The sequence below is a fragment of the Oreochromis aureus genome, linkage group 15 (genome assembly GCF_013358895.1).
Source record: "Oreochromis aureus strain Israel breed Guangdong linkage group 15, ZZ_aureus, whole genome shotgun sequence".
In the NCBI taxonomy this organism is placed as follows: Eukaryota; Metazoa; Chordata; class Actinopteri; order Cichliformes; family Cichlidae; genus Oreochromis; species Oreochromis aureus.
Genome location: NC_052956.1, coordinates 12,216,317 through 12,243,430, shown reverse-complemented (window position 1 = coordinate 12,243,430; position 27,114 = coordinate 12,216,317). Strand labels below are relative to the sequence as shown.

The window sequence follows — 27,114 nt, the reverse complement described above, 5'->3', positions numbered from 1 at the left end:
TTATTTGAGTTGAGGGACACTGTTTTGTCATAATTTGTCTCTAGATCAACCTGCATTTCAACAGAAGCAGAGCTTCAAGTTTGGAACCAGAATATTTTAGAATTTTTCCTAAGCTGAGGTATATACTATTTATTATTTTTTTTTAAATAACTCTAACATTTCTTATCTATTCCTTCTAGGTGAGTGACTTTACCTGGTCCCATGATGGGACCCAGGCTCTTATCTCCTATCGTGATGGCTTCGTCCTGGTGGGCTCTGTCAGTGGGCAAAGACACTGGTCCTCTGAGATCAACCTGGAAAGCCACATTACCTGTGGTATCTGGACCCCAGATGATCAGCAGGTAGCACACACTCTATACAGATTTTGAACATAGAATATGTTCACCTGGCACTTTTCCGGTCTGTTAATGCAAGTAGAAGTAGAAATGTTAGGTTGCCATTTGCCACTTTGAGTATGTAGACACAAACCCTGAGAGCTGAATCTGTGAGTGACAGCAAGCTTCCACTGTCTTGAATGTGTTGTTGTCTTTGTAAGCCTATATTTTTGCTTTCATGCCGTTAAACTGTCAGCACAGGTTGGGTGTCAGCAGACTTTCAGTCCGTGTATGTGTAACTGTCCTTGTTTATCACCTTCAACCCATTTATGTCCATTTCTCTTGTTTTTCTTTCTTGCTGTTGTCTCATTTTTCTCTCCTCTTTCAAGTGTGAGTCTTTGTTCTTGTGACAGTGTCCACATTAATATTGTTTTTTGCACTTGCGCCAGGTGTTGTTTGGTACTGCAGATGGACAGGTGATAGTGATGGACTGCCACGGGCGCATGCTGGCCCATATACTGCTGCATGAGTCCGACGGTATTGTCAGCATGTCCTGGAACTACCCCAGCTTCCTGGTAGAGGACAGCAGTGAGAGCGACACAGATTCTGATGACTACCCCCCACCACAAGGTATTCTACTCAAAACTTCTTCTTCTACCTTCTGATCAAGAAACATGGCATTAAAACCAAATGTACCTGGTTAATTTCCTGCCTGATTCTCTCTGTGACACATCACATCTTTCAAAGAATAATAAACCTTTGTTTCGTCACACTATTTGTCTCAAAATTTAATTGAGTAGAAGTACCTCTTCTTGCTTTGCCTCAACAAGAAGATCTCTCTAGGGAGATATCTTACTCAGCTATGCAAGTTATCATTGCTAGCAGTCTTTAAACATGGTTTGCAAGACAAGTTTATCTAAAGCAAGAACCAACACCTAAAAAGGAGCAATGAGTCTCCAAGACCCAACATTCAGTATTGGTTGAACCATTGCTTGGAGAAATGTTCAGTTTGGAAACTGGCAGAAAGGCAAGGATGACAGCCAGGTCGAAATCCATTTCAGCAGGACACAGCAGGGCCACAGGTAGAATAAGCCTTCAGGTCCAGCAGTAAACCATCACTTATGCAAGCTAGAGCCCACTAAAGTAAAGCTCTTACTTTATGATAGGTTTGTTCATATGAGGGTGAGCTAGGGATCATACATACTCTGTATAAATGACCAATAAACACAATTAGATGTCACCCATTGGTTGGTTGAGTCCTCTGTTATGAAACCTCAAGCTTCATAATGGGACTCAAAATTTTTCTTTTTTTTTAATTCAAGTGTTTATTAAAGTCATATAAAGAACAAAAACGAAATACACAGTGTTTAAGGGCATCTTTTGTGCTTAGACTCATATATACTGTAGTCTGAATGACCGCCATCACATCAAAAACATTTTTTCTACATATAAGTATAGATTCACATATAAGGGTAAAATTAAAAAACAAACAAACAAACATTAAAAAAAAAAAAAAAACACAAAACAAAGAAACATACGCATAAACAGGGACTCAAAAGTTTTCAAGGAAAATCTGGATCTGACTGACAAGCCGAGGGACGGTGCGTGCTCAGACTGTCAAACAATGGGCCCACCCTAAAGGTTATTCTGCTTTGTCCTTGTTTTGTGCTCCAGTTGGGACTATAATTGACTGAACCCCATGGTGAATAAATGGTGACCCCATGTTTACTAGGGATCAGAATTGAGAACCGGTTCCCGGGAGAACTGAGAATCAATAAGATTCTCTGTAAGAGAATCAGTAATGAATCGAATCGATAATTGATATCGATAATGGAATGCACTGACATCACTTTCCAGAAGCTATGTTTTATATACAGTCTGTGCTTCGGATACCAAAAGTGGACCACTTCTCCAAAACCCCTGTAGTTCTGTTCATATAAAAACAGACAGATTTCTGCACCTGCATCTCCAAAACAAGTGAAACTGATGGTTTAATATATCCTTGTTGCAGTGCACAGCTTGACATTGCTTGACAAATGGCAGTAATTTTGCCAGTGGCACTGATTGGCTAATCATTAGCCTTCCTGTTGCGTACATTGGACTGATTGCCTTTTAATCAAGAAACCGCCACTTCACGTCACCAAGCCAGACAAATCAGTCAACTGTGGAGTCAACAAATTCAAATGTCTGGAAGTGGCCAGGTCACAAGCACTTCTGCAACCCATGCTTCAGTCTTGTCTCCTCAAATGGTCCTCTGTGACCCAAAGTAGCTTTAAAAAATAGTTCTTGGCTTTTCTCAACATCTAAACGTGTGTTCAGTAAAAACATTTAAACTACAGCTGTATGCTGCTGGTCCAGTGTAAGCTGTTTAACAAAGCATAAGAAGCACAAGCCAACTAATAAACAGTTCTCCACTGGGACAGAAAATATCTAGTGCACTGGGATGCAAGCTGTCTGTCAAGGGAATTGTTGCATCTGGTCAGCCTCCTCTCCTGCTGATTTCCGTGTGCACACCAGCCAGTCTAACAAACTGAAGCGAAAAAGAGGCAAAAGAAACAAAACAGGAACCAATAAAAATTAGCTTAATTAATCCCAGTTGCTAGGGATATATTGGCGAGGGTCTATCCTCCTCCCAGTGGTCTATTTTATTTTTATTTTTTTCCTCCTCCTTTCACCACAGGCCAGGCTGAAAACTGCTTACCTAAGCTGGAACACAGATTAGGCTCTAACTCACTAATTAAACGGTTCAATAGGAATTGATTGGCCCCAGTAGAAATTATCTCTCAAGTCAACAACCTGAGTGACGCACAAGGCTTGTCAAATCTTTGTCATGATACATGATGATAACCCATTATCATTGCACAGCACAGCACACTGCAGTTACAGCCCCATTTTGTATCTGATTTAAAGCAACACCTATTTAAAATCCTTTCTGTGGGGATGTAGCAACAACAAAGCAGAAGTGGACATTTTATGTATGGTAGTATTTGGGTCATTGCAGGTTTACATTAAAGTACAGAGTCAAGGATATTTCAATGGAAGATGTATGGGTGCTCTCTGAAGGTGTGTTATTTATAGTAACGTTAAAAATCAGAATATACTCCTGAACAGTGTCCCTAAATGTCAGATGATTCAAACTGAAGTACCTTACAGTTTTTTGGGGGTTTTTTGAGCTAGTTAGTTCTGTCACTTAATGTTTTGTTTCAGTCGTTCTTGTACTTGTTTTTGATGTGAGGCTAAAATTCTAGTAGTGGATAGAAAGTTGGTTAAAGGAAAGCTGTTGTGTTGTATTATTGGAAGCTACTGAGAGCACAGACTTGTATATTTTTCACACCAGTCCCCCACTGATGAACACAAATTAACATTCTTTTAAAGACCGATGTACAGACTTTAGTGGCATCTAGTGGTGAGGTCAAAGCTAACAGCTAACACTTTCCAAATCTATCGCGGCCACACCATCCACAACCATTGTTTGGGCTTTCTTTTCTGGCTGACTCTGAAGCTCAATGGGCTCCATGGAAGAGGGCACACTCTTTAGATAGAAAATGCTTATTGTAAGCTACAAACACATTATTTATACTTTTAGGCAAATACGTACAAATGATAAAAGAAGTGTGGTTCTCCTAAACATGTGTCTATTAAATCTAAAAAACATTGCGATTGATAGTTCTGATGAACAGAACAGCTGTTCACAATGCCTGGCTAATATGTTTGTGTTTTGTTTTTCTTCATTTATTCCTAGTGCACAGCCAGAAACCGCTGCTGACAGTCAGCTTCACCTCTGGAGACATCAATCTGATGAACAGCTATGACGACCTCTCTCCCATCCTCATCCACACTGCTCTGAAAGGTGTGTGTGTGTTTGTTATTAATTTTGTTAAGTTACCAGTTCTCTAGCTGCTTTGTCCTTTGCTCACTTCATTGTGTCCTTCATTCACTTGTGTTAATTCCTTTTTAAAATGATATAAAAATGTGTAAAATGATGTTACTCTTCATAAACGTATGTGTGCTACTTTGCTCTGTGTTGCAGATGTGGTGGTCCAGTGGTGCTCACAGGGGGATCTACTAGCAGTGGCAGGGATGGAGAGGACCCTCCTTCCCACTGACACCTCTTGTCCTCCACCCAGCAGGAACGCCATTGTCAAGTTCTACAATGTTCAAGGCGAACACATCTACACACTGGATACACCAGCACAGGTGATCTATGAGTGTCAAAAATAGTTGTTCTTATATTTAGTAATGCAGGTTGTGGTTTGAGTGGCCCTTCAGTTTGCAGAAGGGAGGACTACCATGACCAACTATAGTTTAAGTGAGTCAGTGAGCCGGGAGTAGGAACAATATGAGATGGGAGGGCCGGGGCTACTTAATTAGCTGATAGTAATGACACTAGATACTACAGGGTTTGTACGGGTGTTTGAAATCCTTGAAAATGCTATTTTAATGTTATTTTTTCAAGGTTTGGAAGGTGCTTGAATTTCAGATGTGGTGCTTAAAAGTGCTTGAAACTGTATTCATTCACCACAAATAACTATCTGACCGAATAGTTTTCTAATCAGATAGAGAAATAAAATGAGTCGCAAAGTCTAAAAGCAAAATTTCTCCGCCTGGCCTGCCTACGACCTCTGCATGTCAGTGTGTTTCAATGTGTGACCCCGCCCCTCCCCTGGACAGTCGGGGATGAGTGCACTAACATGCCTGGAGATTGTCGTTTCCATCAAACACTCATTAGAATGCCAATGGCGGAGTTTGCGCTCTCGAGTCACATGATAGGTGAGTCCTAGTAAATAATTTTCGAGAATGTGTACATAACACGTGCGAATTTTTAAAACTAGTATTATTATTATTTTGTGCTGGAAAAGCTTGAAAATTGACCTTGGAAGTGCTTAAAAAGTGCTTGAATTTGACCCTGAAAAATGCGTATGAACCCTGATAATACTTTTTCCAGGATCACGATGCTTTTTCAAATTCTTCATTCCATATTAAGTGTTGACTCTAACAAAAATAGTCTCCGTTTCAATTTCTGGGAACTGTGAAGTTAACTTGACTCGTGAAATAAATGTGAAAGTAGGGGGATGATGAAATGAACATACTATACATGAAAATGTATCTTTGTTTAAAAACATAGATGTTAATCATTGATGTATACATGACAATGTTCGTTTTGGAGATTGGCTCACCTGTTAAGGACGTCAGAGGGTACATACATACGTTTTGATTATTATAGTAAGATTTTCAGATTAAAGATTTTCATTTATTTTATTTTACACGAATGATCAGCCTGCATGACAGACTTCGGTAAACATTCACAAATAATTTACTTTTGTTTTCGGTTTTTATTGAATGACATCACTGTTCTCAGGAATCACTCTGAGGATTTCACTCCAGCAAAGATGTGAAATTTGCAAAGAAGTTTTTTGCAGTAATGACATCATTTGATTTACATTAGCCTTGTGAAAGCATAGTATTCATTCTCAGATGTGTCTTCCCCTTCACACTGCAGCGCCCCATCACTACGCTCTGCTGGGGTCACCGGGACTCTCGTCTGTTCTTGGCATCGGGCCCAGCGCTCTACGTCGTGCGAGTTGAGCATCGCGTCGCCACACTGCAGCTGCTGTGCCAGCAGGGCATTGCCACAGCAGTAAAGGAGGAAAAAGACGTTGCCAAGCTCACCATGCCTTCCCGGCTCTGTTCTTATGTCACTGCCGCTTTTGTTCCCACCATCAAGGTAACACAGGCCAGGAGGGGTTTATTTCAATTAAAACCATAAAACACCATGTGAACAGATTTAATGGTGGTTTGGGAAGAGCTGTAATTAGCATAAAAGTTTTTAAACTTTAATATACTTTACATTTCCAGCCTCCCATCCCAGATCCCAACAACATGAGAGATTTTGTGAGCTATCCGACAGCTGGAAACGAGCGCCTGCACTGCACCATGAAGCGTACGGAGGATAACCCTGAAGTGGGAGGGCCTTGCTACACTCTGTATCTGGAGTACCTAGGAGGTCTGGTCCCTATCCTCAAGGGCCGAAGAATAAGCAAACTTCGGCCTGAGTTTGTCATTATGGATCCCAAGACAGACGGCAAAACAGGTGGGATTATTTTTTTTCATACCAGTAACTTAAAAAGAATCATTTTCCGAAGACCTGAAATGTTTGTTAGCTTCTAAATGCAATAACTACATTTTTATGGTTCTAAAATAAAGAATACAGTAAGATCGTAGAGATAAGAACTAAAACTGTATCTTTGATTCTGAAATTCAAGTAGAACTGCAAAAGATAAACCCCGACACAGTTCTGACATTGTCCAGTAGTTTTCCAGACGTTCTTACTTTGCGAGTTTTAGTCACATAGGGCAGACTGGACCCATGTTAATTAAAAGCTGCTTAATGGGGCCTCTTATGGTCCCTGGGTTGCTCATAAATCAACCCTCTCTCTCCCCACGCAGTGATAAATGAAGCCAGCCATGAAATGGTTCCAGACCATTCACACTTTTATGTTCATCAAATAAATTAGTTTGACCTAAACTGGAGCAGCAGCTGTGCTTTGCAGACTCCTTGTGACTGTGGAAGAGGAGACAAAGTGAGAACGACTGAAGAAATGAATGTTTATGTTTAGCAATGTTTATTTGTAGAAATGGTAGAAAAGTGCTTTGATATGATGATAATGATGGTGATGTTGTGGCAAAGCTATGACAATTCTTGCCTCAAGTAGATTTCAAAATGCCTCCTGCAGTTTCAACATACCTAGAAAGAATACCAAAAGGCATTCATATTTTATCATTCTTCATTCAGCCCATCTGAAAAAGCAACATTACTAACAGTTTAGCAGTGACTTAACTGAGAATGACACGTTGTTTTTGGTTGTATTGATCTGCACATTTCATCAAAAGTAACATCTTAAGTGTCATTTTCATATTTTGTATCCACAGATGAGATATACAGCAACAGTCTGATATCAGCCATGATTGACAGCTGTAACTGTTCAGACTCCAGCGACATTGAGCTGAGTGATGACTGGGTTGGCAAGAAATCGCCAAAGATATCCAGGGGTAGCAAGTCCCCCAAACTTCCCAGGTAACTAAACTCCGGCTTTGTGTGTCCAGGAGCATGTTGCATCGAGCCACTTTGTCTCTTCTGTTTGACACTTGGATCTTTTCAGTGATTTAAGTGAAGCAGACAAGAGGAGATTAGTTCTCTGCAGGTTTTCAGTTTTACATAAGCAGGAATCAAGTGATCACTGGCATGCTGAAGAGTTTGATACAAGAAGCATTTATATGACAGTGAATACATTTCAGAAACATGTAAACGGCCACATTAATTCTGTTTAAGATTTTGTGGCATTGAAACTAATTTTTTTCTGAGTTTTTTTGTTTTAACTGTTAAATTTTATTTGAGTGCTCCTTTTCTTTGCTGTTTGCTTTTTTTGGTTCTCTGCATGCCTAAACCTTCTTCTTTTTTTTATTTGCCACCTTCTCTGTAGAGACTTAGTTTGTCCCTTTACCAACAGGATCAACATTGATCCCAGAAAATCTCCCAAACTCTCCCGCGCTACGCAGGAGATCTCCAGGTCACCTCGGTTACCCATACGTAAACCCTCGATTGGGTCTCCCAGTCTAACACGGAGGGAATTTCCTCTAGATGACATCACTCAGGTAAACATCAGGTTATTGTAGCTGAGTGAGAAGCTGGTGAGGGATCACGTGCTGCCTGTGTGTGCAGTGAAGCACGACAGATGGATTTTTACATAAAATGTATTGTTGTAAATTTCTGAATGTTTCTAATATATTTATAGAAAAATGCATCGTTTTTTGTCTTGCAGCAAAATTACCTTGCTCAGGTTACATCCAATATTTGGGGAACAAAGTTCAAGATAGTGGGACTGGCTACTTTTTTACCCACCAATCTCGGTGCAGGTAACAAATCAACATGTGTTGGATAATTAAACATTAATTCCAGTTAAGTCTAATTTGTCTGTTGTAAGTTTTCTTTTCCTAATTTACATTTTTATTGTGTCCTTAGTTATCTACAAGACAAGCCTCCTCCATCTGCAGCCCAGACAGATGACCATCTACCTGCCAGAGGTGCGGAAAATCTCCATGGACTACATCAACCTCCCTGTCTTCAGCCCCAATGTTTTTAGCGAGGATGAAGATGACCTGCCTGTTTCAGGCCCTGCTGGCGGTGCTGATGACAACCCACCCTGCACTGTCAACATCCCTATTGCCCCCATCCATAGTCCAGCCCAGGCCATGTCCCCTGCCCAAAGCATTGGTTTGGTCCAGTCACTCCTAGCCAATCAGAATGTTCAGTTGGATGTCCTAACCAATTCCACGGCAACCTCTACTGGAGGGGCTGCTGGTGGGTCAGACCAAAGCCAGGACACCATCTTGACAGCCCAGTACACAGTACCGACCAGGTACTCGAGTCCTGGTCAGGTCATATTTGGGGGACTGGAAGTAGGTCGCCTAGTGGTTGGACCACCACCTTCTCATCATCCTTCACAACAACAACAACAACAGCCAAGTCAACATCATCAACAGCAACAACAACAGTCACTTCAACACCATCACCAACAAATTCAGCACCATCAACAGCAACTCCAACAGCAGCAGCAGCAGATGCTCCAGCACCAACACTTACAACAACAGCAGCAGCACATTCAGCAGCAGCTCCAACACATACAGCAGCAGCAGCACCACCAGCAGCAGCAGCTCCAGCAGCACATACATCTACAGCAACAGCAACAACTTCAGCAGCAACTGCAGCAACAGCAGCAAATGCACCATCAGCTGCAGGCACAGCAGCAGCAGCAACAACAGCACCATCAGCTTCAGCAGCTTCAAATTCAAATCCCAGTTTCCTCGATGTCTTCAGGACAGCCTTCGGGTGCAGCTCTGCACCAGCTACAACCAGGGGCTTTGCATATCCAGATTCCTCATCAGTCTGCTGATTTAGTGGTTGAAAGAGCAGTAGGGGGCGAGCACGAACACTTACTGAAGATCAAAACTACTCGGTCACCTCCACAGCTGGCTGAGGGTGACACGGTGGTGTTCAGTGCCCCTCTAGAGCTAAGCAAGATGAACCCCCCACCCCCCTACCCTGGGACAGTGGCTGCTGCTGTGGCTGCTGCAGCTGCTGCTGCTGCCTCAGCATCAGCTTCCGCTGCATCTTCCAGTGCTGCGTCTGGATTAGGAGGGGGCGCCAGTGGAACTCCTCCCCCTGGAGACCTTTGCATGAAGAAGGGCGAGTTTCCACTTCATCCTTCAGGCCAGCAACAAGCGCAGTATCCAACACCGCTGGGCTATGAGAGGATAACGACATTTGACAGCAGTGGGAATGTGGAAGAAGTATGTCGTCCTCGAACACGCCTGGTCTGCAATCAGAATGTCTACACGCTTCAAGGACCTGGCAGCTCCGCCACTCTCAGGGTAACCTCGTCTTCATCCTCCTCCTCAGCTGACAAGAAGCTGCAGCTGCCCTACACCTCTGCTACCCTCAACAGACTCACTGCACCTCGCTATTCTATACCCAGTGGAGACCCGCCTCCTTACCCTGATTCAGCCAATCAGAACAGCTCTGCTGGCAGGAATCCCGGACAGAGGCTTGACAGCAGTTTGATCCACGCCACCCTCAGGAGGAACAGCCGAGAGGCAGCACTCAAAGTTTCCCAGATGCTGGAACCACCTAGACCACTCCCTCCCAAGGCGAAAAACAGTACTGCATTAACAGCCTCGTTCCAACAGAGGGTGCCAACCGCCTTATACACCTGTAGTCAGTGTAGCAGTGGATCTGGTGTTGGAGGCACTGCCCCAGGGAGTGCTAATGGAATAGCGGGAGGAACTATTATCAGACAAGATTTTCCTCCAGGGAACGGAGCACCGCACAGCACAGTCATTGTTCATTCAAACAGTGCTACTACTCTGGCCTCCCAGTCCTCTTATAATCTGATGAGTTCACTTGAAGCGTCTGGAGCTGCAGCAGGGGTAAGCAGCAGAGACAGGGCTGATTACGTTAATTCAGCATTCACAGAGGATGAGACACTGAACCAATCATTGAGGCATCTGGCACTAGGAGGAAGTGATGCATCAGGGCTGGTGGTCAAGCGCCCACCTCCCTATCAGTGGGATCCAGCATCCACAGAGGAGGTGTGGGTTCCTCAGGAACGGACAGCGACTTTAAACTCCACTGCCCCCCCTGTACCACACAAACCACCTCCCCTTATTCTTAGCCCAGCTCAGCACTTGGATGTAACCAGGCTGCCTTTTGTCCTTTCTCCAAAGTCCCCCACAAGTCCCAGTGCTGCATCATTCCAAGCTGCTGCTGCTGCTGCTGCAGCTACAGGCTACCAGATCTCACTCCAGTACCCCCCAGCAACTGCCTATTCTGGAGCTCAGCTCCAACCCATCCCAGGTTCTCCACGCCCCTGCGCCTCACCAAAGGAGGTGGTGGCACCTTTGCCCTTTTCACAACAAGATACAACCCTAGTGTTACCACCAGGTTATTCTGCAAATCTGGCCAACCTAGCCTGCTGCCCCCTCCCACCTATGTACCCAGGAGGAAGTGCTTGTGCTGGGCTTCCCATTCCTCCCATTGCCCTCCACACACCCTGGGGTACTTACAATTCTTGCCCACCTATGCCCAGTCCTGCAGTGCCACTACCACCCAAAGCCTCCCACCTGGCAGTAGACAAAAATGTTCTCTCACCACCACCTCCTCCGCCACCACCACCTCCGCCACCACCAGCAGAGCTGCAGAGCCATGGGGGATTACAAGAGGCCATGGCAGAGGCTGGGGAGAGTTTTCAGGAGGTGCTCTCCCTGACTGAGAGCCCTGTACCGCAGCGATCGGAGAAGTTCAGTAAGAAGAACCGCAAGCGGGTGGACGGTCGGGCTGAGGAGGCTAATGTGCCGCCACTGGCCGAAGGGAGCAAATCCAAAAAAGAGGGCAGAGCTCTGGGTGATTTCAATTCTCTCATTTCCAGTCCACGGCTGGGAGGAAGAGATAAGAAGAAGATCAAGGGACAGAAAGAGCAACAGTTGAAGGCTAAGAAGCTGAGTAAAGCCACTGCCAATAGTGAGTTCCAAGATAGTTCAGAAAGTGAGCCAGAGCTATTTATCAGCGGGGACGAGCTGCTCAATCAGTGCCAGAGCAGTAAAAAGGGTTGGAAGAGTAAGAGGAACCTGAGGGCTGCCAGTGAGCTGGATGAGATCAAGTGTCGAAAAGCCAATGAGAAGGAGGACAGAGGGCTTGGCAGCCAGGGCTTTGTGTATGTCATGGCCAACAAGCAGCCACTGTGGAATGAAGCCACACAGGTCTATCAGCTGGACTTTGGTGGCCGTGTCACCCAGGAGTCCGCCAAGAACTTTCAGATTGAACTGGAGGGGAGACAGGTGAGACTTTTCTTATATAACTTGCAGTATGTCATCATACAGAAATAATAAGTACACACATTCAACATTTATTGATTTAGAGCATTTCTCCAACAGGTTTTGTAATGATTGAACCTTTTTTTCCCTTCAACCTGCATGAACTTTTTTTGTTTGTTTGTTTTGTTTTTCCCATGTAGGTGATGCAGTTTGGCAGAATTGATGGCAATGCCTACATCCTGGACTTCCAATATCCCTTCTCTGCTGTGCAGGCCTTTGCAGTAGCTTTGGCCAATGTTACTCAACGCCTCAAATGAGATGTCTCCTCCCCATTTACCCTGAGTTGTGGGCTTTAGATGCAGTCTGTTGAAGGGGGTACAGCTGTTTCATTTGAGAATCATAAACTCTTGGATTGGATTCTGGAGACGAGGACTGAAATAAGCCCTGGCCACTGAGAGAAATACAATCACGCTGCACTACACAATGCTGCCACTAGTGTTGGTGCAAAAGCATCGATTGCATTTATGAAGGATGCCGTCAGACCTGCTCCGTTCTGCAGTTGCCGGCACCCTGCGGTGCATGTAGGGCCAAAGAGCTGAGCTTTGGTAAATCATCATGCAAATAAATGCTGCTTTAGCTAGGAGAAGCTTATAGATGTGATAACCAATTGGTTAAAAGAGAGAGAGAGGGAGGAATTGTTAAGGTGCAGTTTTCAAAAGAAGCAGCAGTAATACTTGAAAAACACACTCTGGAGATCAAACTTGTTATCCCTAGAGCGCACAGGTACTACTGGGCACTGAAATCCATTGCTGTACAAACCTTTAGTGAAACAGTTACCACTTTATTATACTGCTTTTGCTTTTAGGATTTTCTTAAAAGACTAAACACAGTCGAGGGTAGGAGGGTCTTTTTTGTTTTCGCTCTCTGCCCTTTCCTTTTGTTACTGTTGCAGCCTGTCTGGGCTGGAAATGAGGTTTAGATATATGCATTATTTTGGAACACTACTAAGAGTTCAGGCTTTTCACTGTTGTGAAAGGTGGGCCACTGTTACAATCTCTGGAAGGTAAAGAACTGCAGTCCACGTGTTGTTTTGAAGGAAGAAGAAATGTTACTCTAATTTATATGTACATGTTGTTTACCGATTCAGATATAAATCTTAACATTATTGTCATTGTGTTACATAATCCTCACACAGCTTTCTTACCTGATTTATTTGGGAGACTGAGTTTGAATATTACTGTGTAGTCAGGAGAATTCAGGTCATAGCAGTGTACAGACGTATCCTGTACTATCCTGTACTGGTGACATGGGCGCCAAAGAAGTGGCCAAGGCCGAGACTGAACAATTTAAGCTCTGGCATGAAGTGATTTGTCACCTGATGTCACTTCTGTGAAGTGAGTATGTAGTTGTTGTTGTTGTTGTTCTTTTGTTCTTTTGGGGGTGGGTGGGGGTGGGGGGCGCTGTCTCTTCTCTTAAAGACCACACTAAACATGCTAGTAAGGTACATGAAATATTTTTGTATATTTCACTTATGCCATTTCATATTCTTTTCAGAACTCATGTAAATACATATCAGTCAAATGTACAATGTTGTAAAGAGACTTAGGTGGCAGATTTCTGTTTACACTTGTCTCCACTGTGCGTAAGTGTAATTCCACATGTGGAGGAGAGCTGTAGTACTGTTTTAACTAAGCAGCCAGGACCATAGAGAGCAGTTAAGTTGATCTTACCGTCACTGAAACTCTAAAGTCGGGTCTCCGACGAAGAATGAAGCTACGAGATCTGCCCGTTCAGTAAGCTGACTTTGAAATCTGAAAAGCTGTTTTGTTTCGGGGTTTTTGTTGTTGTTGTTGTTGCTGCTGTTTGAGGCAGGGAAGCCTTTGTTTGTGTTCAGCTAAGGACAAAGAGCGAGGCCAGCTGGAAGAACTGTGGGCAGCAGTAAATTATTCATTCAAATATGTGCATTAGATGACAGACAAAAATCACAGAGCGAAACGGGAATGTTGAGTGCTCAATAAAATTGGGAAGGTGTGATGGCGTACCACCTCAAATATTTGTGCCAAAATATAGACTTCTGAAAATCTCAAGCTGAAACAAACTTCTTTACTTTGGACCAGCTCTGCTTGGTCTCTGATTTGATGAGATTATTAGATTTTTTATTTTATTTTATTTTATTTTTTCATATTTAAAAAAGAAAAAAAAACATAACAAGCATGTCTGTTGGGGAGTGGGTTGTAGAGATGTGGACTGAGGAGAAAAATAAATGGTCTCCTGATCTTGAAAATGAGCATGTCGTAAAGAAAACTTTTTTTTTGTTAGTTGTGCAATATTTTCTTTAACAAAAAAAACTTTGTCATTTCTTCTGACCACAGTTTGTTACCTTTTTACTTTAGCATCTCAGTTGCTGGTCTGTACATTTTTATTTATGAGATTGTTCCTCAATGTAGATCAAGTATACATACTGTATATTGTGAAGTTGTTTTTTTTTCCCCCGAAGATTTCTTTGTGTTGGGGGGGCGGGAGTTTGTTACAAGTATAGACCAAGTTATGAGATTGAAATGCGGGGATTGGGTTTGAGGGATGGGAACAGGTGACTTTTTGATGTTTTTGTGAAGTTTGCATTGGTGGAAAAGATGTGAATGAGTAAGTGCCCGGTTTATTGTAGTTTGTAGACTAGTTATGTAGAGTGTAAATGTCAAGTCATGGTGTGTCTGTATTCAGCTGTGCAGTCTACCAGCCCCATTAGTGTTAAATCTGTCCTCTTCAACCATGTGTGGTCATGACTTCCTGCACATACACACTCATTCATCGTTCACAGGAGTTCACAAGTGTAAGCCACTGAGTTCACATTCAGCGATGCTAATGGACTTGGTTAAGGGTTCACTTTAAACTGATGATGACCTGTTGTAGATATTGTAGGATTTGGCTTTTCTCTAGAAAAGATCTGTGCTTTGTATTTGTAGCTGTAGACTTAAATGACAAAAAAAAAAAAAAAAACTTGGGAAAAAAACTCTGATTCTGACTTGGTGACTGAACGTTTATAGTGAATGGATAGTAAGGCATGCCATGTAAATTATTTTATAATTGTATATGTCACGCATCTTTTGAATAAAATGTCATTGTTTCAGAAAAACATTGGTTTTGTCTTAAATATACATAAATATACTGAAAAGCTCCAAGGGGCCAGACTTTCTTGTCATTTTCTGTTCTCTTGAGCAATAGTCCTCCAGGTTTTCTGAAGGTTTCCAAAGAACTATTAGCCTGAAACCTCATATATCATAGGAGGGTATGTCCTCAAAATATTTAAGGAAGCTGAAGAAGTGGGTGGCCTAAAAACACTCTACAGTAGATGAACGGTATCTGAAAGTCGTGTCCTTACAAGATGGGAAAGAAAATCCAGGACCTGAGCTGGCAGCTGACTCTTCAGTTGATCCATCAGTTCACTGAAGCCACATTAGAAATGGTCTCAATGAAAAGGTGACTATCAAGAAGCCATACTTAAGAAATTAAAACATGGAGAAAAAGCTGCAGTGTACCAAATTAAACAAGAACTGGACTGCTAATCAGTGGCATTGTGTATTATGAAGTGATGAATCCAAATGGTTTTGTTGAAATTATCATTATGTGCAGAAGAGTTCACAAAAAGGGTATAACAGTGAGTGTCCACAGCCTTCCATAAAACACGTTGGTGTCATGGTGTGAGGGTGCATTTCAGTTAGTGGTGTAGAAGATCTTGTCAAACTTGATGAAATTATGAACACAGAAAAGTACCACCAGATTTTTTTTACTATGACAGTGTATCCAAACAATGCAGTATAAGTACCCTTGGACAGAGAGAGAGAAAAAAAAAAAAACAACCTGACCCCAGACCTCAACATTGAATACTGAGGCAGTGTGACATCACCTTGACAAAGAATGGAACAAAAGGCACCCAACATTCAAAGAAGAGCTTTGAATGTCCTCCAAGAAGGCCAATGACTACTTAAAGAAATGACAAGAAAGTAGACTTTATAGTGTTGTGTTGAAGAATAAAGGTGGTCATATCAAATATTGATTTTGAATTCTGTCGTGAATTTCCATGTATGGTTGTACATTGCTGCACTTATTTCCCATTTATCAGAAAAATCTGAAGAAACGAGGGGTGGACTTTTGCACACCACTGTATGCAAACGTCCACATGGTTGAAATCAGAGCTAAGCAGCTGCTGAACCAGTTTACACAAGGTGGTTCTGTTATCTCAGACAGCAGACACTTTGAAAGTGGCGAGTGCGACACACCTGTACAGCCATCACTGATAGTACCAATTAATATGACTTTTACTGCTGAGAAAAGACAAAGAACATCGTAATTTTGACTCATTTAATACATGTACAGTCTGAGAGTTCTACGGAGATATGTATAAACTTCTGGACGTTCCCAAAGCACAGCTTCCTATAGCACAGACAAAAAAGAACTTAATTCCTCTTATTAAAGGAGACTTTATCAAGATGTTAAAATATAAGAAAATGCCTTGAGTTTAATTGCGCATTTCATTTACCGTAATTCATATTTATGAGAAAACACGTATAAAAATTCACAATTTACCTAATGTTTTGTTGTATTTAGATTTGTACTTGCAGTTTTTACCTCATTTGTTTTGTCATATAATACTTTTTTTTGCATTTTACAGTTTTTAGAGTTTATTAAACTGTGTATGTGCTTAAATGGTTTGGCTGGTGTAATGCCAGTTTGTAGAATAAATTAAATTAGTTATTTTGTCTTTATGTTAGGGGAAAAAACCCCTATATTATCTATATATTTGAATCGACCTATTTTTCTGTGATTGCTCGCGCCTCCTGTCAATCAGTGTGACTCAGATTGCGCTAAGACTCTAAAATGTGTACTTGTTTACTAATTTATTGAATTTATGCAACCGTGGTCTCTGGGGGTTGTTAGAGCTAAAAGACGGCTCCACAGACACTCCACAGACCATTGTAGCTTCCTGTTAACAGCCTCTGTCCATGGTGCTGAACTCTGATCACGTGACTGTCCTCTACGTTTCCGCCCCCCTTCTTTTCTTGCTTTAACAGCCCTTTTCTTTTAAGCGACACAAACAAAACGGCTTGGGCTGCACTTTTAATTTACGCACGTAACAATACAGACAGGTGACTGCGCTGTTTACTGAGGCCCCCGGATTGTTTCCTCATCGCCATTTCGGGTGTGATAATAATAATATTAATAATGGACACCGACTACTCGTCCGGCCTGGAGAACCCTCTGTACAGCGAGCTGAAGTATTTCTGTAGGAAAATACGGGAGGCCTACAATGAGCTCAAAGAGGACCTGACACCTTATCGCGATGACCGCTTTTATAGGTAGGCGCCTCTAGCTTAAATATACACACATGTATGGTGGGTTTACTTTCAGTGTGTGTGTCTGCGTTTTAAATCAGAAATATCTTACATCTCTGTCGTGACGCCAGCCACCCATCTTTTTTTTCGTTGCTATATAAAATGTTATACAGAACCAGTGATTTTCTAAACCATAATGCAGGAAAAATTCAAATAAATGGGGGAAACGGGAAAGGCGGCGAGTCCTTTGCCGACATACACTTAGAACACATATGTTAGCTAAATCCACAATTTAAACGCGGTACGATTTCTACCAAAGGCAACAAGTGCTACCCTGTAGAAATGTATTTCTTTAGATGTATTTTAATGTTGGTTAAAAGCCATATTTAATTGTACAAAACCAAATGGTTGGTTGTATGATTCGTGAGAGATAAAATTTTCATCACTCCGGTTGTTAGAAGTCAACGCTCGACATGCGATGTGTTCCCACTACGCCTGCGCGAAACTACAATCAGCCGTTACTTTGAAGATATTTAATCACACGCCTGAATAAAATAAGGCTCTGTTACCATAGATTAAATATATCGATGTAATGTACAACACTAAATTATTTAGTGTATGTAACGCTTTGTATAGTGTTAAGGTACTAAACGTTAGTGAGCTGATAAAAAAAGGAGGCAATGGCATGCTCCTTCACTCCCAGAAGCCTCCTTTTCACGCCCCCTTTTCCCCCGGTCTGCTGCCGTCACGTGACTCCGCCCCTCCCATTCGATGACGTTGCATTCCAGTTGTCTTGGAGTGATGTTGATACGCGGATGTGGATTCACTGCGAAATTTTCACGGGTTTTCACGCCACCAACGTCGCTAACCGACAGAAATGGACATGTACGGGTAAGATTTGTCCAGTCGAGATCCTCGAAGTACTCCACTAGTACTTACAAGGACGAAAAGTAGCGTTAGAGGCACTGTGTAGCTCTGCTGGGATCAACCACTGCTAGCATGAAGTAGCATGGGAGCTAATCACTGTTGACATATCCGCCTCTGAAAATCCTGTGAGCTAACACAGTTAACCACTAAACAAATATTCAGCACCAGGTTTCGTTCGTGCTACTTTCTTCGTGTGGATGTCTTACTTAGTGTGTGATAACCCCAGTGACTGTCTCCCCGTGACAGATTGGCTCCCATGCGGCTGTATACCCTATCTAAAAGACATTTTGTGCTAGTCTTCGTGGTCTTCCTGATGTGCTTCGGCCTCACAGTCTTCATAGGAGTTGCAGGTATGATGACAGTGATCATTCAAATGCAGATTTTGAAATAAACCAGCCATCACCTATCTTTTTCTGTTTGAGTTTAGGTTAGGTTTCTGGGATGTTGCACTGATTTAACAAGTGTTTTGTTTTTGTTTTGTTTTTTGTTTTGTAGGTCCAAGGATTATTGCTGAGCAGGAGCACAATGGTGACCAGTTCCTTGGAAAAAACGTTTCTATTAAGGTGAGGCATTTGTTAGATAGAAGGATATGCATCGGCAGTTTTGCACTAAAACTATTTGAGGACCGTGGTTGAAAAGTCAAGGAAATGCCCTTTGCTTTGAATTTGATGTAAAATGTTGACAAGAGAGTCACTGCTTGGAGAATTAAACTTCTTTTACACAATGCTGAAACTTAAAGGTCCCAAAGATAGACTGCAAATATCTAGTTTTAGATATTTTCCCCAGTGTCTTTTTATTGTGCTATTTCATGCAGTCACAGAGAACTTGGTGATTCGCTTAAATTGGAATTGTAAAGGGATAGGAGTAAATGGCTTATAAAGTGAAACGATTCATCCTCTCCACTCATAATTTCTCTTCTTGCTGCAGAGATGATCTTCTTAAGGCTTTGTAGACTGAAATCTGAATCTAATTAATGATAATTAATAATAATAAAGGCTGGTTAATGCAAACCAACTTATAGTCAATCTCGAATTCACTTTACTCTGTTAGCATAGATTATAATCTTTATTTGAAGAGCTCTTTAAAAATATATATCAGTGCAGCACCTTGATAAGAAGCACATTTTATTACATTATTAATGTTCATGGTTCAACTGTGTCTTTAACAGCGTGTCGTTGAAGGTTCACAACTTATCAGCAGGTTTTAGGGGTTCAATATCTTGCCCAAGGATACTTTAGCGAAGCATGTTATTGTTATGTTTGTTTATAAAATTGTCATCGATTGGAGCAGTCTATTTTGTTTTATGTTGCTCTGAGAAAAGCATTCTCATTTGAGCGTCCCCTTTTGTGATATTTTTTAACCATCAAAGTTTGCTGATTATTATTATAATAATAATAATAATAATGATAAATGTATAAACAGATTGTGCCTTTCTTTATGTGTTTTCAGACTGGGCCCTTTAATCTAGTTTCTTCTCCCCTGACCACCTATAATCAGCAGCTGTGGCTCACATGTGTGATGCAGGCTGAAAACAGCAAAAGTAAGAGACCACAGATTGAGCTTTTTACAGTTTTGTGCTGGGGGTGGAGACAGCTTTCTCTTTTAGTTTAATATGCGTAACACCACCTAACACTACTGTTATTTGTGCTGGCAGTGAGAGATTTCAAGCAGCCATTTGAGATCAACGTTGAGTTGAAGGGAGTGATGCAGGATGCCAGCGTGATGCACATCAACAACGCGCGCGTGAAGTCACGGATGCTGCACTGCGCGGCTGCTGTAAGTATCGGTCAGCCTGCTCTCACAGCAGTGTGCGTGTCAGAGAAGACAATTTTAGATGCACATTTAAGAAGTAGTGCAGATGGTTATTGAGCATGTGTTGTTTTGCTTTTTTCCTTTTGTCTCACCTCACAGAATTGCGACGAGATCATTGTACTGCATCTGGGCTACCTGAACTACACCCAGTACCAGGTTGTGGTCACCTTCAAAGGCCTTGAAAATATCACATATGACATCAAGGTTAAGTTTGTGGTAAGTTAAAAAAGACCTTAGGTTTTTTTTTTGGGGGGGGGGGGGGGTTAAATTGCTCAAGGCCTCAAGTGACAACTCACATGCTTTTGAACTCCTCTCTCTCTTGCTCCCCTGTTTTTCCCTCCTCAGTGGAAAACATATAATTCCACCTTCTCACAAGTGGAAATTTGGTTCCGGTTTGTCTTTGTGGTGTTGACCTTCATGGTGACCGTAAGAACATGATTTTTTTTTTTCCATTCAGTGTGATCTGCACATTCTGTCCTGTTATAGCACTTAAAACTGAAACCTTTTTCCAGATGGGATAACTAATGGTACTTTTTCCTGTTTGTGCCAGTGTATGTTTGCTCACTCACTGAGGAAATTTTCCATGAGAGACTGGGGGATAGAGCAGAAGTGGATGTCTATTCTTCTTCCTTTGTTGCTGCTCTACAATGGTACGTTTCTCTCCTCACTTGAGGACACATTTTACCTGTCACTTACACACCTGGAGCCGATTGCACCAGCTCAACAGACAAGATCTGGAGTTTCCCAGGGCTGTCTTTTGTCTTCTATTCTGTTCATACTTTTGACAGACAGCATTTCTAGGCGCGCCTAAGGGGAATGAGGGTATCGATTTCAGTGGTCTTGCATCTTATCTCTACTTTTTTGTGGATGATATGGTCCTGTTGGCTTCATTGTGTGACAACCTCCACCTTGCACTGGGGCAGTTTGTAGCAGGGATGAGAATGAGCACCTCCAAGTCTGAGGCTGTGGCTCTCAGCTAGATAGAGGTGGTGGGAGAGGAAATGAGAATTCTCAGAGTATTGTCTGGGCTCTTCCTTAGAGATAGGGTCAGGAGCTAAGTCATTTGAGAAGACTAGAAAGAGCGAAAGAAAGATTACATCTGGCCTGGGAAAGCCTTGCTTTCTTCCCTGAAGAGCTGTAGGAGTGGCTGGACAGAGGGTGTAAAGTGCCCCCTCTGGATAAGTGGGAGAAAATGGATATAACTAAATTAAAATGTTTCCACTTACAAACATTATATCTTAGTTGTAGAGACTAGTTGCCATTTATTTTTTTATTTTATTTATGCATCATGTGTATTTAAAGTTGTAGAGAGCTGACCCTTACAAACAGGTGATATGAAGCGTGGTGAACACGTCACCTGACACATTACAGAAACATAAATGATCTAATAAGAACATTTGGGTAATAATTTCTATAAGAAAACATACACCTCTCTGTGTACACACTCAACGGTTTGTTTGTTTTCATTGTTCAGATCCTTTCTTCCCGCTGTCATTCCTGGTGAACAGCTGGTTTCCAGGGACCTTGGACACCTTCTTTCAGGCACTGTTCCTGTGTGCTCTGCTGCTCTTCTGGCTCTGTGTTTATCACGGCATCAGAGTCCAGGTGGGTACAGTATTAATCTGCAGCTTCAGTGATTTCCTTCCATTTTTAGTACATCAACATGAATCTTTTATCTTGGTCTTTTGCTTCTGCAGGGTGAGAGGAAATTTCTGACTTTCTACCTGCCTAAGCTGGTTATCGTTGGTCTTCTGTGGCTGTCAGCAGTTACTCTGGGCATATGGCAAACGTAAGCATGACCTCCAGACAGAACCCAGCTCTGTGAACTTGTGATTTATATGCGTACCGAACAAGCAGACTAAGCTTTACTCCATCTGAATTTTCAGGGTTAATGAACTCCAAGATCCCACCTATCAGTACAAAGTGGATATAGCGAACTTTCAGGTAAGACTGTTACCTTTAGCATTTCTTTAAACAGCTTCTTATAAAGTGAAAGCTGAAGAAATTTCTTATCCAGTGTGTAATGTTTTATCTGTAATTTGTCATTTAAAAGATTAAAGTTTATTAATTTTTGTTCATTTTAATTTGATTAATGTCCTTATGGATAGATATTACATAGAAATAGCTTCAGGTCTACTTTCATTTCCACCAGTGTGTGAATGTGAGAGTGAATGAATAGTGGAATTGTAAAGCGCTTTGAGGGTCTCGAAAAGCGCTATGTAAATGCAATCCATTATTATTATTATTATTCATTTATTTTGAGCGACATCGCTATTAACTGACCCCTTTGTTTGTTTTTTTAAAGGGTATGAAAGTCTTCTTCCTGATTGTCGTCGCCCTCTACATCTTATACTTGATATTCCTGATTGTCAGAGCTTGTTCTGAACTTAAAAACATGCCTTACTCAGGTATCAGAGCACACCACAACTCTCAGTGTTCGATTCGACTTCAACTTTTAATGTAACAGTGTTAACCAGCTGTCTCTTCTTGATCACCAGATCTCCGGCTTAAGTTTTTGACAGCGCTGACATTTGTGGTTCTTATTATAAGGTATGTTCAACAAAGAGCAAACTTTTTTTTTTTAACGTTTTCACTATGTCTGTGTTTCTGATTAACCTGTCTTTCTCCCACAGCATGGCTATTCTCTACCTGAGGTTTGGTGCTAAGGCTCTTCAAGACAACTTTGTTGCTGAATTGTCCACCCATTACCAGAACTATATCCTTTGACGTGTATTCATTTGTGCTCCTTTGCATCACAACTTGGCATATTTATTGGTTCATGAGGTGGAGTGGGTTGTCCACTAATCAGAAGGCCAGTGGTTCAATTCCTGGGTCCTCTAGTCTACATGTTGAAGGATCCTTGGGCTAGATACTGAACCCTGATTTGAAAAACATGCTGTATGTGTGTGTGAATGAGGCTTGTAGTAAAGAAAGTACTGTGAGTGTTCAAATAGCGCTATATAAGTACTAGTCCATTTGATCATCACTGTTCCTTAATTCAAAACATACCAGCTGAATTTTTGTCCTTCTATGGCCTGCTCAACTTTTACTTGTACACATTAGCATTTGTGTATTCTCCTTCGAAAAATGCACTTTATGGTGAGTTAGACAGAAGTTTCTTTATCGCTCATTTATACCAGCACGCTTTGCCAACATGCTTTTTTTAAATTAAAATTTTATGTTGAATTTCCCAGACTCCCAGTTGAAGGATAATCCAGCTTTCTCCATGCTAAATGACTCAGACGACGAAGTAATATATGGGTATGTGTTTTATCTACTCGCCTTTCAAATTCTTCCTTTTTAATTGTGCAGAGTAAACTCAGTGTAAACATACTAGACCCCCTGATTTTTTTCTTGTATTTTTTTCAGGAGTGATTATGAAGACATGCCTTTACAAAACGGGCGCGCGATCAAAGCAACTGCCAAGTACCAGGATGACAGTGACAGTGACTGAAGTATCTCTGACTGTGTCCACGTCGGAAACTCTTGTGCACATGTGCAAAACGCATGCACATGAATTTATGTACTCCAAGTGTACATAATTATATTTTTAAAACGGTTCATGTCTACTGAATGTACTGCTTTTGGATGGTGAGGTATGATGTAGCCACTCAGACTTTTTTTCTTAATTGAAAATAAGGGAAAAAAACCACTTTGTTTTATTCTATAAACTCCCTACCCTCACCTACCCATTGCCAGCCTTTTTTTCTCAACTTGATGATTAAAATAATCAGGAAAAAGGACTCATATTAACCACGGATGTTTCTGTGAAATCATCATTTCTTCATAATTTCTTTCTTCTTCTTTTTTTTAAACGCCTTGTATTAAACAACTGTTGTCTTTCTTGTGTTAATGCCATTCCTTTCCACTCTGGGAACAATGGGAAGTCACTTATCTGGTCAGAGCTGAGTGACATTTAAAGGTAATGCTGCATCCGCTGCACATGAGCTTCTTAAAGTAGATACAGTGTGGCTCGCTTGTCCTGACATAACGTTTAAACAGGGAGTCTGCTGACATTTGTTTGTCTTCAAGACGCTGAATACAGAGAGCCTTAAACTCGAGTGCAGGTACCACTCACTACTTCTATTTTTGGCAAAGCAGCTCTATGTAATTGCACTTTTCAAGAATTTCATTTATCTTGCCAAAAAAGTGATGACACTGTATTGTGTGACACATTGCATGTATTTTCTCACAGCAGTATAACGGACTACAGACCTATCATGTTAAATGTTTCTTTATCCCAGCATGTACGGTAGTTGTTGGGTTGTTTTGAAGCAAACTTTTTTTTCCCCCAGCAGCTTTGCCCATATTTCCTTACAATGTGGGACACTGTGCCATTTTTTTCAGTTGCCTAAAGCTGGAGCTCAAGTTGACAAATCGGCCAAAACAAATGTATTTCTCTTCTCTATAAATATATATTTTAACCAAAATGGTGCCTTGTCTCTACATCACCCAGTTTTCTTCTAAATGGGACTGCAATCTTAAGAATTGTAAATGCTTCAAGATAAGTGTACATGTCTGATTCTTTCGGTGTAAGTGTAGCTTTTGTTAGTTTAAGGTGGTTAAACTGGGTTGTTTTTTGAAGTGTTTAAAAAATACCTGCAATATTTGTTGCTTCAAAAGATAAAGCTTGTACATGTAGCAGTATCATGTCATGTTGTGTAAATAAAACTATGTATGTACATAAGGCATATCATTTTTAATAAATCTCTCTTAACACACAAAATGAACATATCAAATCCCAAAACAAACAGCGGGAGTTCTCAAAAACGTGGACACAATCAGTGGGTTTGGTGATGTAGGTTCAGATGGCGAGCCCGAATACACTGACAATGCAGTACACAAACTTGTTCTCCCATCTCACTGTACAGCTTCCTGTTGGGTATAACATTACATTAGATCAGTAAGTAGCAGAGTTAAATTTATACATTCAAACGAAATAAGGGGTTAATTTTCTCACAGCAGAAAACTAAAAAAAAAATCATGAATCAGTTATTAAGATGATCACTCTGACAATTCCTCTGTATTCATCTTTACTGTTCTGAGCCCTGATTAAGCCTCTCTAAATCAGTGGACTCTAACTTAATTTAGATCTGGATTTGTCTTTTAATTAGCAAATCATGTGCAAAACATGACTAACAGCCTGAGATATCAGTTGAGATATCAGTTGTTCAGTTCTGTTTTAGTTCAAAAGTTTTAGTATCAGGACGTGATATAAATCACTGGGTCCTTAGCAGCTTCTAAAATGATTTAAATACAACTTCAGATGAAGAACAACTGATGTGCAGCAACAATTGCTTCTCTATGGTATTACTGGAATTTGTCCTCCTCAACGTTGTAATAATGAAACTGCCCAAATCTGCTTGGGCAGAGATTTGGGCATCACACTTGCTGATCATTGCAGTTGCTGATGATCAGTTAATGAAGTGCATTTGATTATTATACTATTGATACTATTATACTCTCTTAAATCGTATGTATGCAGCAAATATGTACTTAGTATTTTACATTCTCCTGTTGCATTTGCGCTTAGTTTTTATTAAATCACTGTATTGCTGTTCATCTGAGGTTGTACTGAAATACAATCTAAACAGTCACACGCACAGTCTGCACGCAAATTCTTTAATTGATAAACCAATAATTTAAAAAAGAACACATTCTAAATGAGAAATACACAAGTGTTTTTGTCTTTACCATCAGTAGAGTTGTCCCAGAAGCATGTGCTGGCTGTTTGCATACCTGCTCCATTTTTCTGCATGATGACACAGGTTACTGACAGAACAAGAGAAGATAATAAGATAAACAAATACTTTTGTGCTTTTTCTAATGCCAAACATTGGGAAATTCCTTTGTTTTAGCAGATAAACATAAATTGCACATTATTATTTATAGCACTTAGGAGTATAAAATAAGTCCACAAAATAAAATTCTGCATGAAATAATACTAATTTGAAATAAAAATAAAATGCATACAATACAGTCAAATGTGTAAAAAGAAATCCAGATAAAACAGAATTAGAAATCCAGTAAAAACATATATATTGTTTTTTAACGTCCACTGAAAACCACAAGAGGCACAAGGTGGTTATTTCACGAGTTGGAGTCCACATACTGATATATTTGAAAGGCTTTCCCAGCTTGCTGAGCTGACTGAGGCACTGCTCCACTATACTGGTGGTCCACTGGTTCACTCGGTTGTGCTGGTAGGCATTTCCTCCTATGGTTGCTTCCACCGACTATACAGACATTTTTAATCATAAAAAAAACAAAGTAAGCAACACAGGAATCACACAGCTTACAATAAGTCTTATACAGCTATTATTATTTTAAAAAGGGAATAAAATTAAGAATTTTAATAAAAGTTTTCCTCAAGGAGTGAATATGGTTGGGCAAATTAGTGGAGTACTGTATAACTTTCCAGCTAGAGACATTGCCTAGCAACCGTACCGTGTCCTTAGCAACCGGTCATTCCTACACACAAATTTGAAAGCCAAGGACCGACAAAACCTAAACTTTCGAGTTTTTTGGGGGTGAAACTAAAAAATACCAACACTGCCAAGGTTTTTTTGAAAAAAAAAAAAAACAATTTATTTTTTTTTTTTACCTCTTTTATGATTGTGCTCACGTCTTCAACGACGAACCCAGCCTGTTGAATGAAAAAAGCGCAGTTAAAGCTAACAAAGCGACACAGCCTTCTAACCACACTTTCAGGGAAACGTAGTCTGCACGCGAATTCAATGTATGTCACAGGAAAAACGTGCAACAACAACTAATTTCGATGAACAAACCCACCTCTTCTTCTATCTGATAGTCCATGGCTTCGGCCTCCCGGAGCTACCTAGATATATCACTTCCGGTAGGTTTCCTTCACAATAAATGCGTATCGAGAGGAGGGAAAATCGTACAGGGAGTTATCAACAGGCGTTAAGCTAGTTTTGTATGTCCACTTCCATGGTTAAAAATTGCTGCAAATCCAGCTTCAGTACTGTACAAGTAGATTACTGTGGTCTAGAGTAGACTGGGTGCAGTTTTCTGTCTGTACACCTGAGGGCGGAAGAGCTTCTTCGTGAAACCTTAAACAATCATAGAGGTGTTTATTTGATTTTCGTCGTTTCAATTCAACGCGCGATACTGATATTATAATTATTTTTCATAGATCACGTAATTATCATATTATGAAAACAATTATACCGCCAGGAAAGTGATAAAAATGAATTTAAGACGCTCCTTCTTAACAACCGCTGATTGGACTGCAGACGACCACGTGATCTTGAATATCATTAACCGGCATGCGCGACCGGTGTTTCAGAAACTAAAGTGTCGTTTTATATGGGGCGCCGTTTATAAACTGAAACATGGCGACCA

The 27,114-nt window shown here is 41.0% G+C and overlaps 3 protein-coding genes across 4 annotated transcripts in view; 2 read left to right on the top strand and 1 right to left on the bottom strand.

Moving 5' to 3' along the window:
* The window catches only part of tulp4a (TUB like protein 4a), a 28,427-nt gene extending 13,612 nt beyond the window's left edge, over nucleotides 1–14,815 (top strand). Inside the window, exons 4-15 of the mRNA XM_039599135.1 lie at nucleotides 180–341; nucleotides 764–944; nucleotides 4,057–4,164; nucleotides 4,345–4,511; nucleotides 5,815–6,039; nucleotides 6,171–6,405; nucleotides 7,244–7,388; nucleotides 7,822–7,966; nucleotides 8,134–8,227; nucleotides 8,334–8,837; nucleotides 9,282–11,704; nucleotides 11,881–14,815. Of these exons, the coding sequence (XP_039455069.1) occupies nucleotides 180–341; nucleotides 764–944; nucleotides 4,057–4,164; nucleotides 4,345–4,511; nucleotides 5,815–6,039; nucleotides 6,171–6,405; nucleotides 7,244–7,388; nucleotides 7,822–7,966; nucleotides 8,134–8,227; nucleotides 8,334–8,837; nucleotides 9,282–11,704; nucleotides 11,881–11,997 (4,506 nt within the window). The 3' untranslated portion in view covers nucleotides 11,998–14,815. The remainder of the gene's footprint in view (nucleotides 1–179; nucleotides 342–763; nucleotides 945–4,056; nucleotides 4,165–4,344; nucleotides 4,512–5,814; nucleotides 6,040–6,170; nucleotides 6,406–7,243; nucleotides 7,389–7,821; nucleotides 7,967–8,133; nucleotides 8,228–8,333; nucleotides 8,838–9,281; nucleotides 11,705–11,880) is intronic.
* A 1,964-nt stretch (nucleotides 14,816–16,779) lies between these two features.
* tmem181 (transmembrane protein 181) lies at nucleotides 16,780–24,431 on the top strand. Of its 2 annotated transcripts, none has more exons than XM_031727664.2 (17): nucleotides 16,780–17,034; nucleotides 18,184–18,287; nucleotides 18,433–18,500; nucleotides 19,387–19,477; nucleotides 19,592–19,713; nucleotides 19,849–19,965; nucleotides 20,095–20,175; nucleotides 20,300–20,399; nucleotides 21,224–21,354; nucleotides 21,447–21,538; nucleotides 21,636–21,693; nucleotides 22,055–22,157; nucleotides 22,248–22,299; nucleotides 22,383–22,465; nucleotides 22,759–22,848; nucleotides 22,944–23,010; nucleotides 23,119–24,431. In XM_031727664.2, exons 1-17 carry the CDS (start codon nucleotides 16,901–16,903, stop codon nucleotides 23,201–23,203), a joined length of 1,578 nt encoding a protein of 525 aa, XP_031583524.1. In that variant the 5' UTR covers nucleotides 16,780–16,900; the 3' UTR covers nucleotides 23,204–24,431. The 2 variants fall into 2 exon arrangements, with proteins under 2 accessions (XP_031583524.1, XP_031583525.1); XM_031727665.2 differs by lacking the exon at nucleotides 16,780–17,034 and adding an exon at nucleotides 17,758–17,901.
* Nucleotides 24,430–26,822, bottom strand: dynlt1b (dynein light chain Tctex-type 1b). The gene is made up of 5 exons (XM_031727668.2): nucleotides 26,542–26,822; nucleotides 26,354–26,395; nucleotides 25,862–25,985; nucleotides 25,444–25,521; nucleotides 24,430–24,624 (listed from the first exon to the last, which is right to left on the bottom strand). Exons 1-5 carry the CDS (start codon nucleotides 26,563–26,565, stop codon nucleotides 24,554–24,556), a joined length of 339 nt encoding a protein of 112 aa, XP_031583528.1. The 5' UTR covers nucleotides 26,566–26,822; the 3' UTR covers nucleotides 24,430–24,553.
* Between the last annotated feature and the right edge of the window lie 292 nt (nucleotides 26,823–27,114).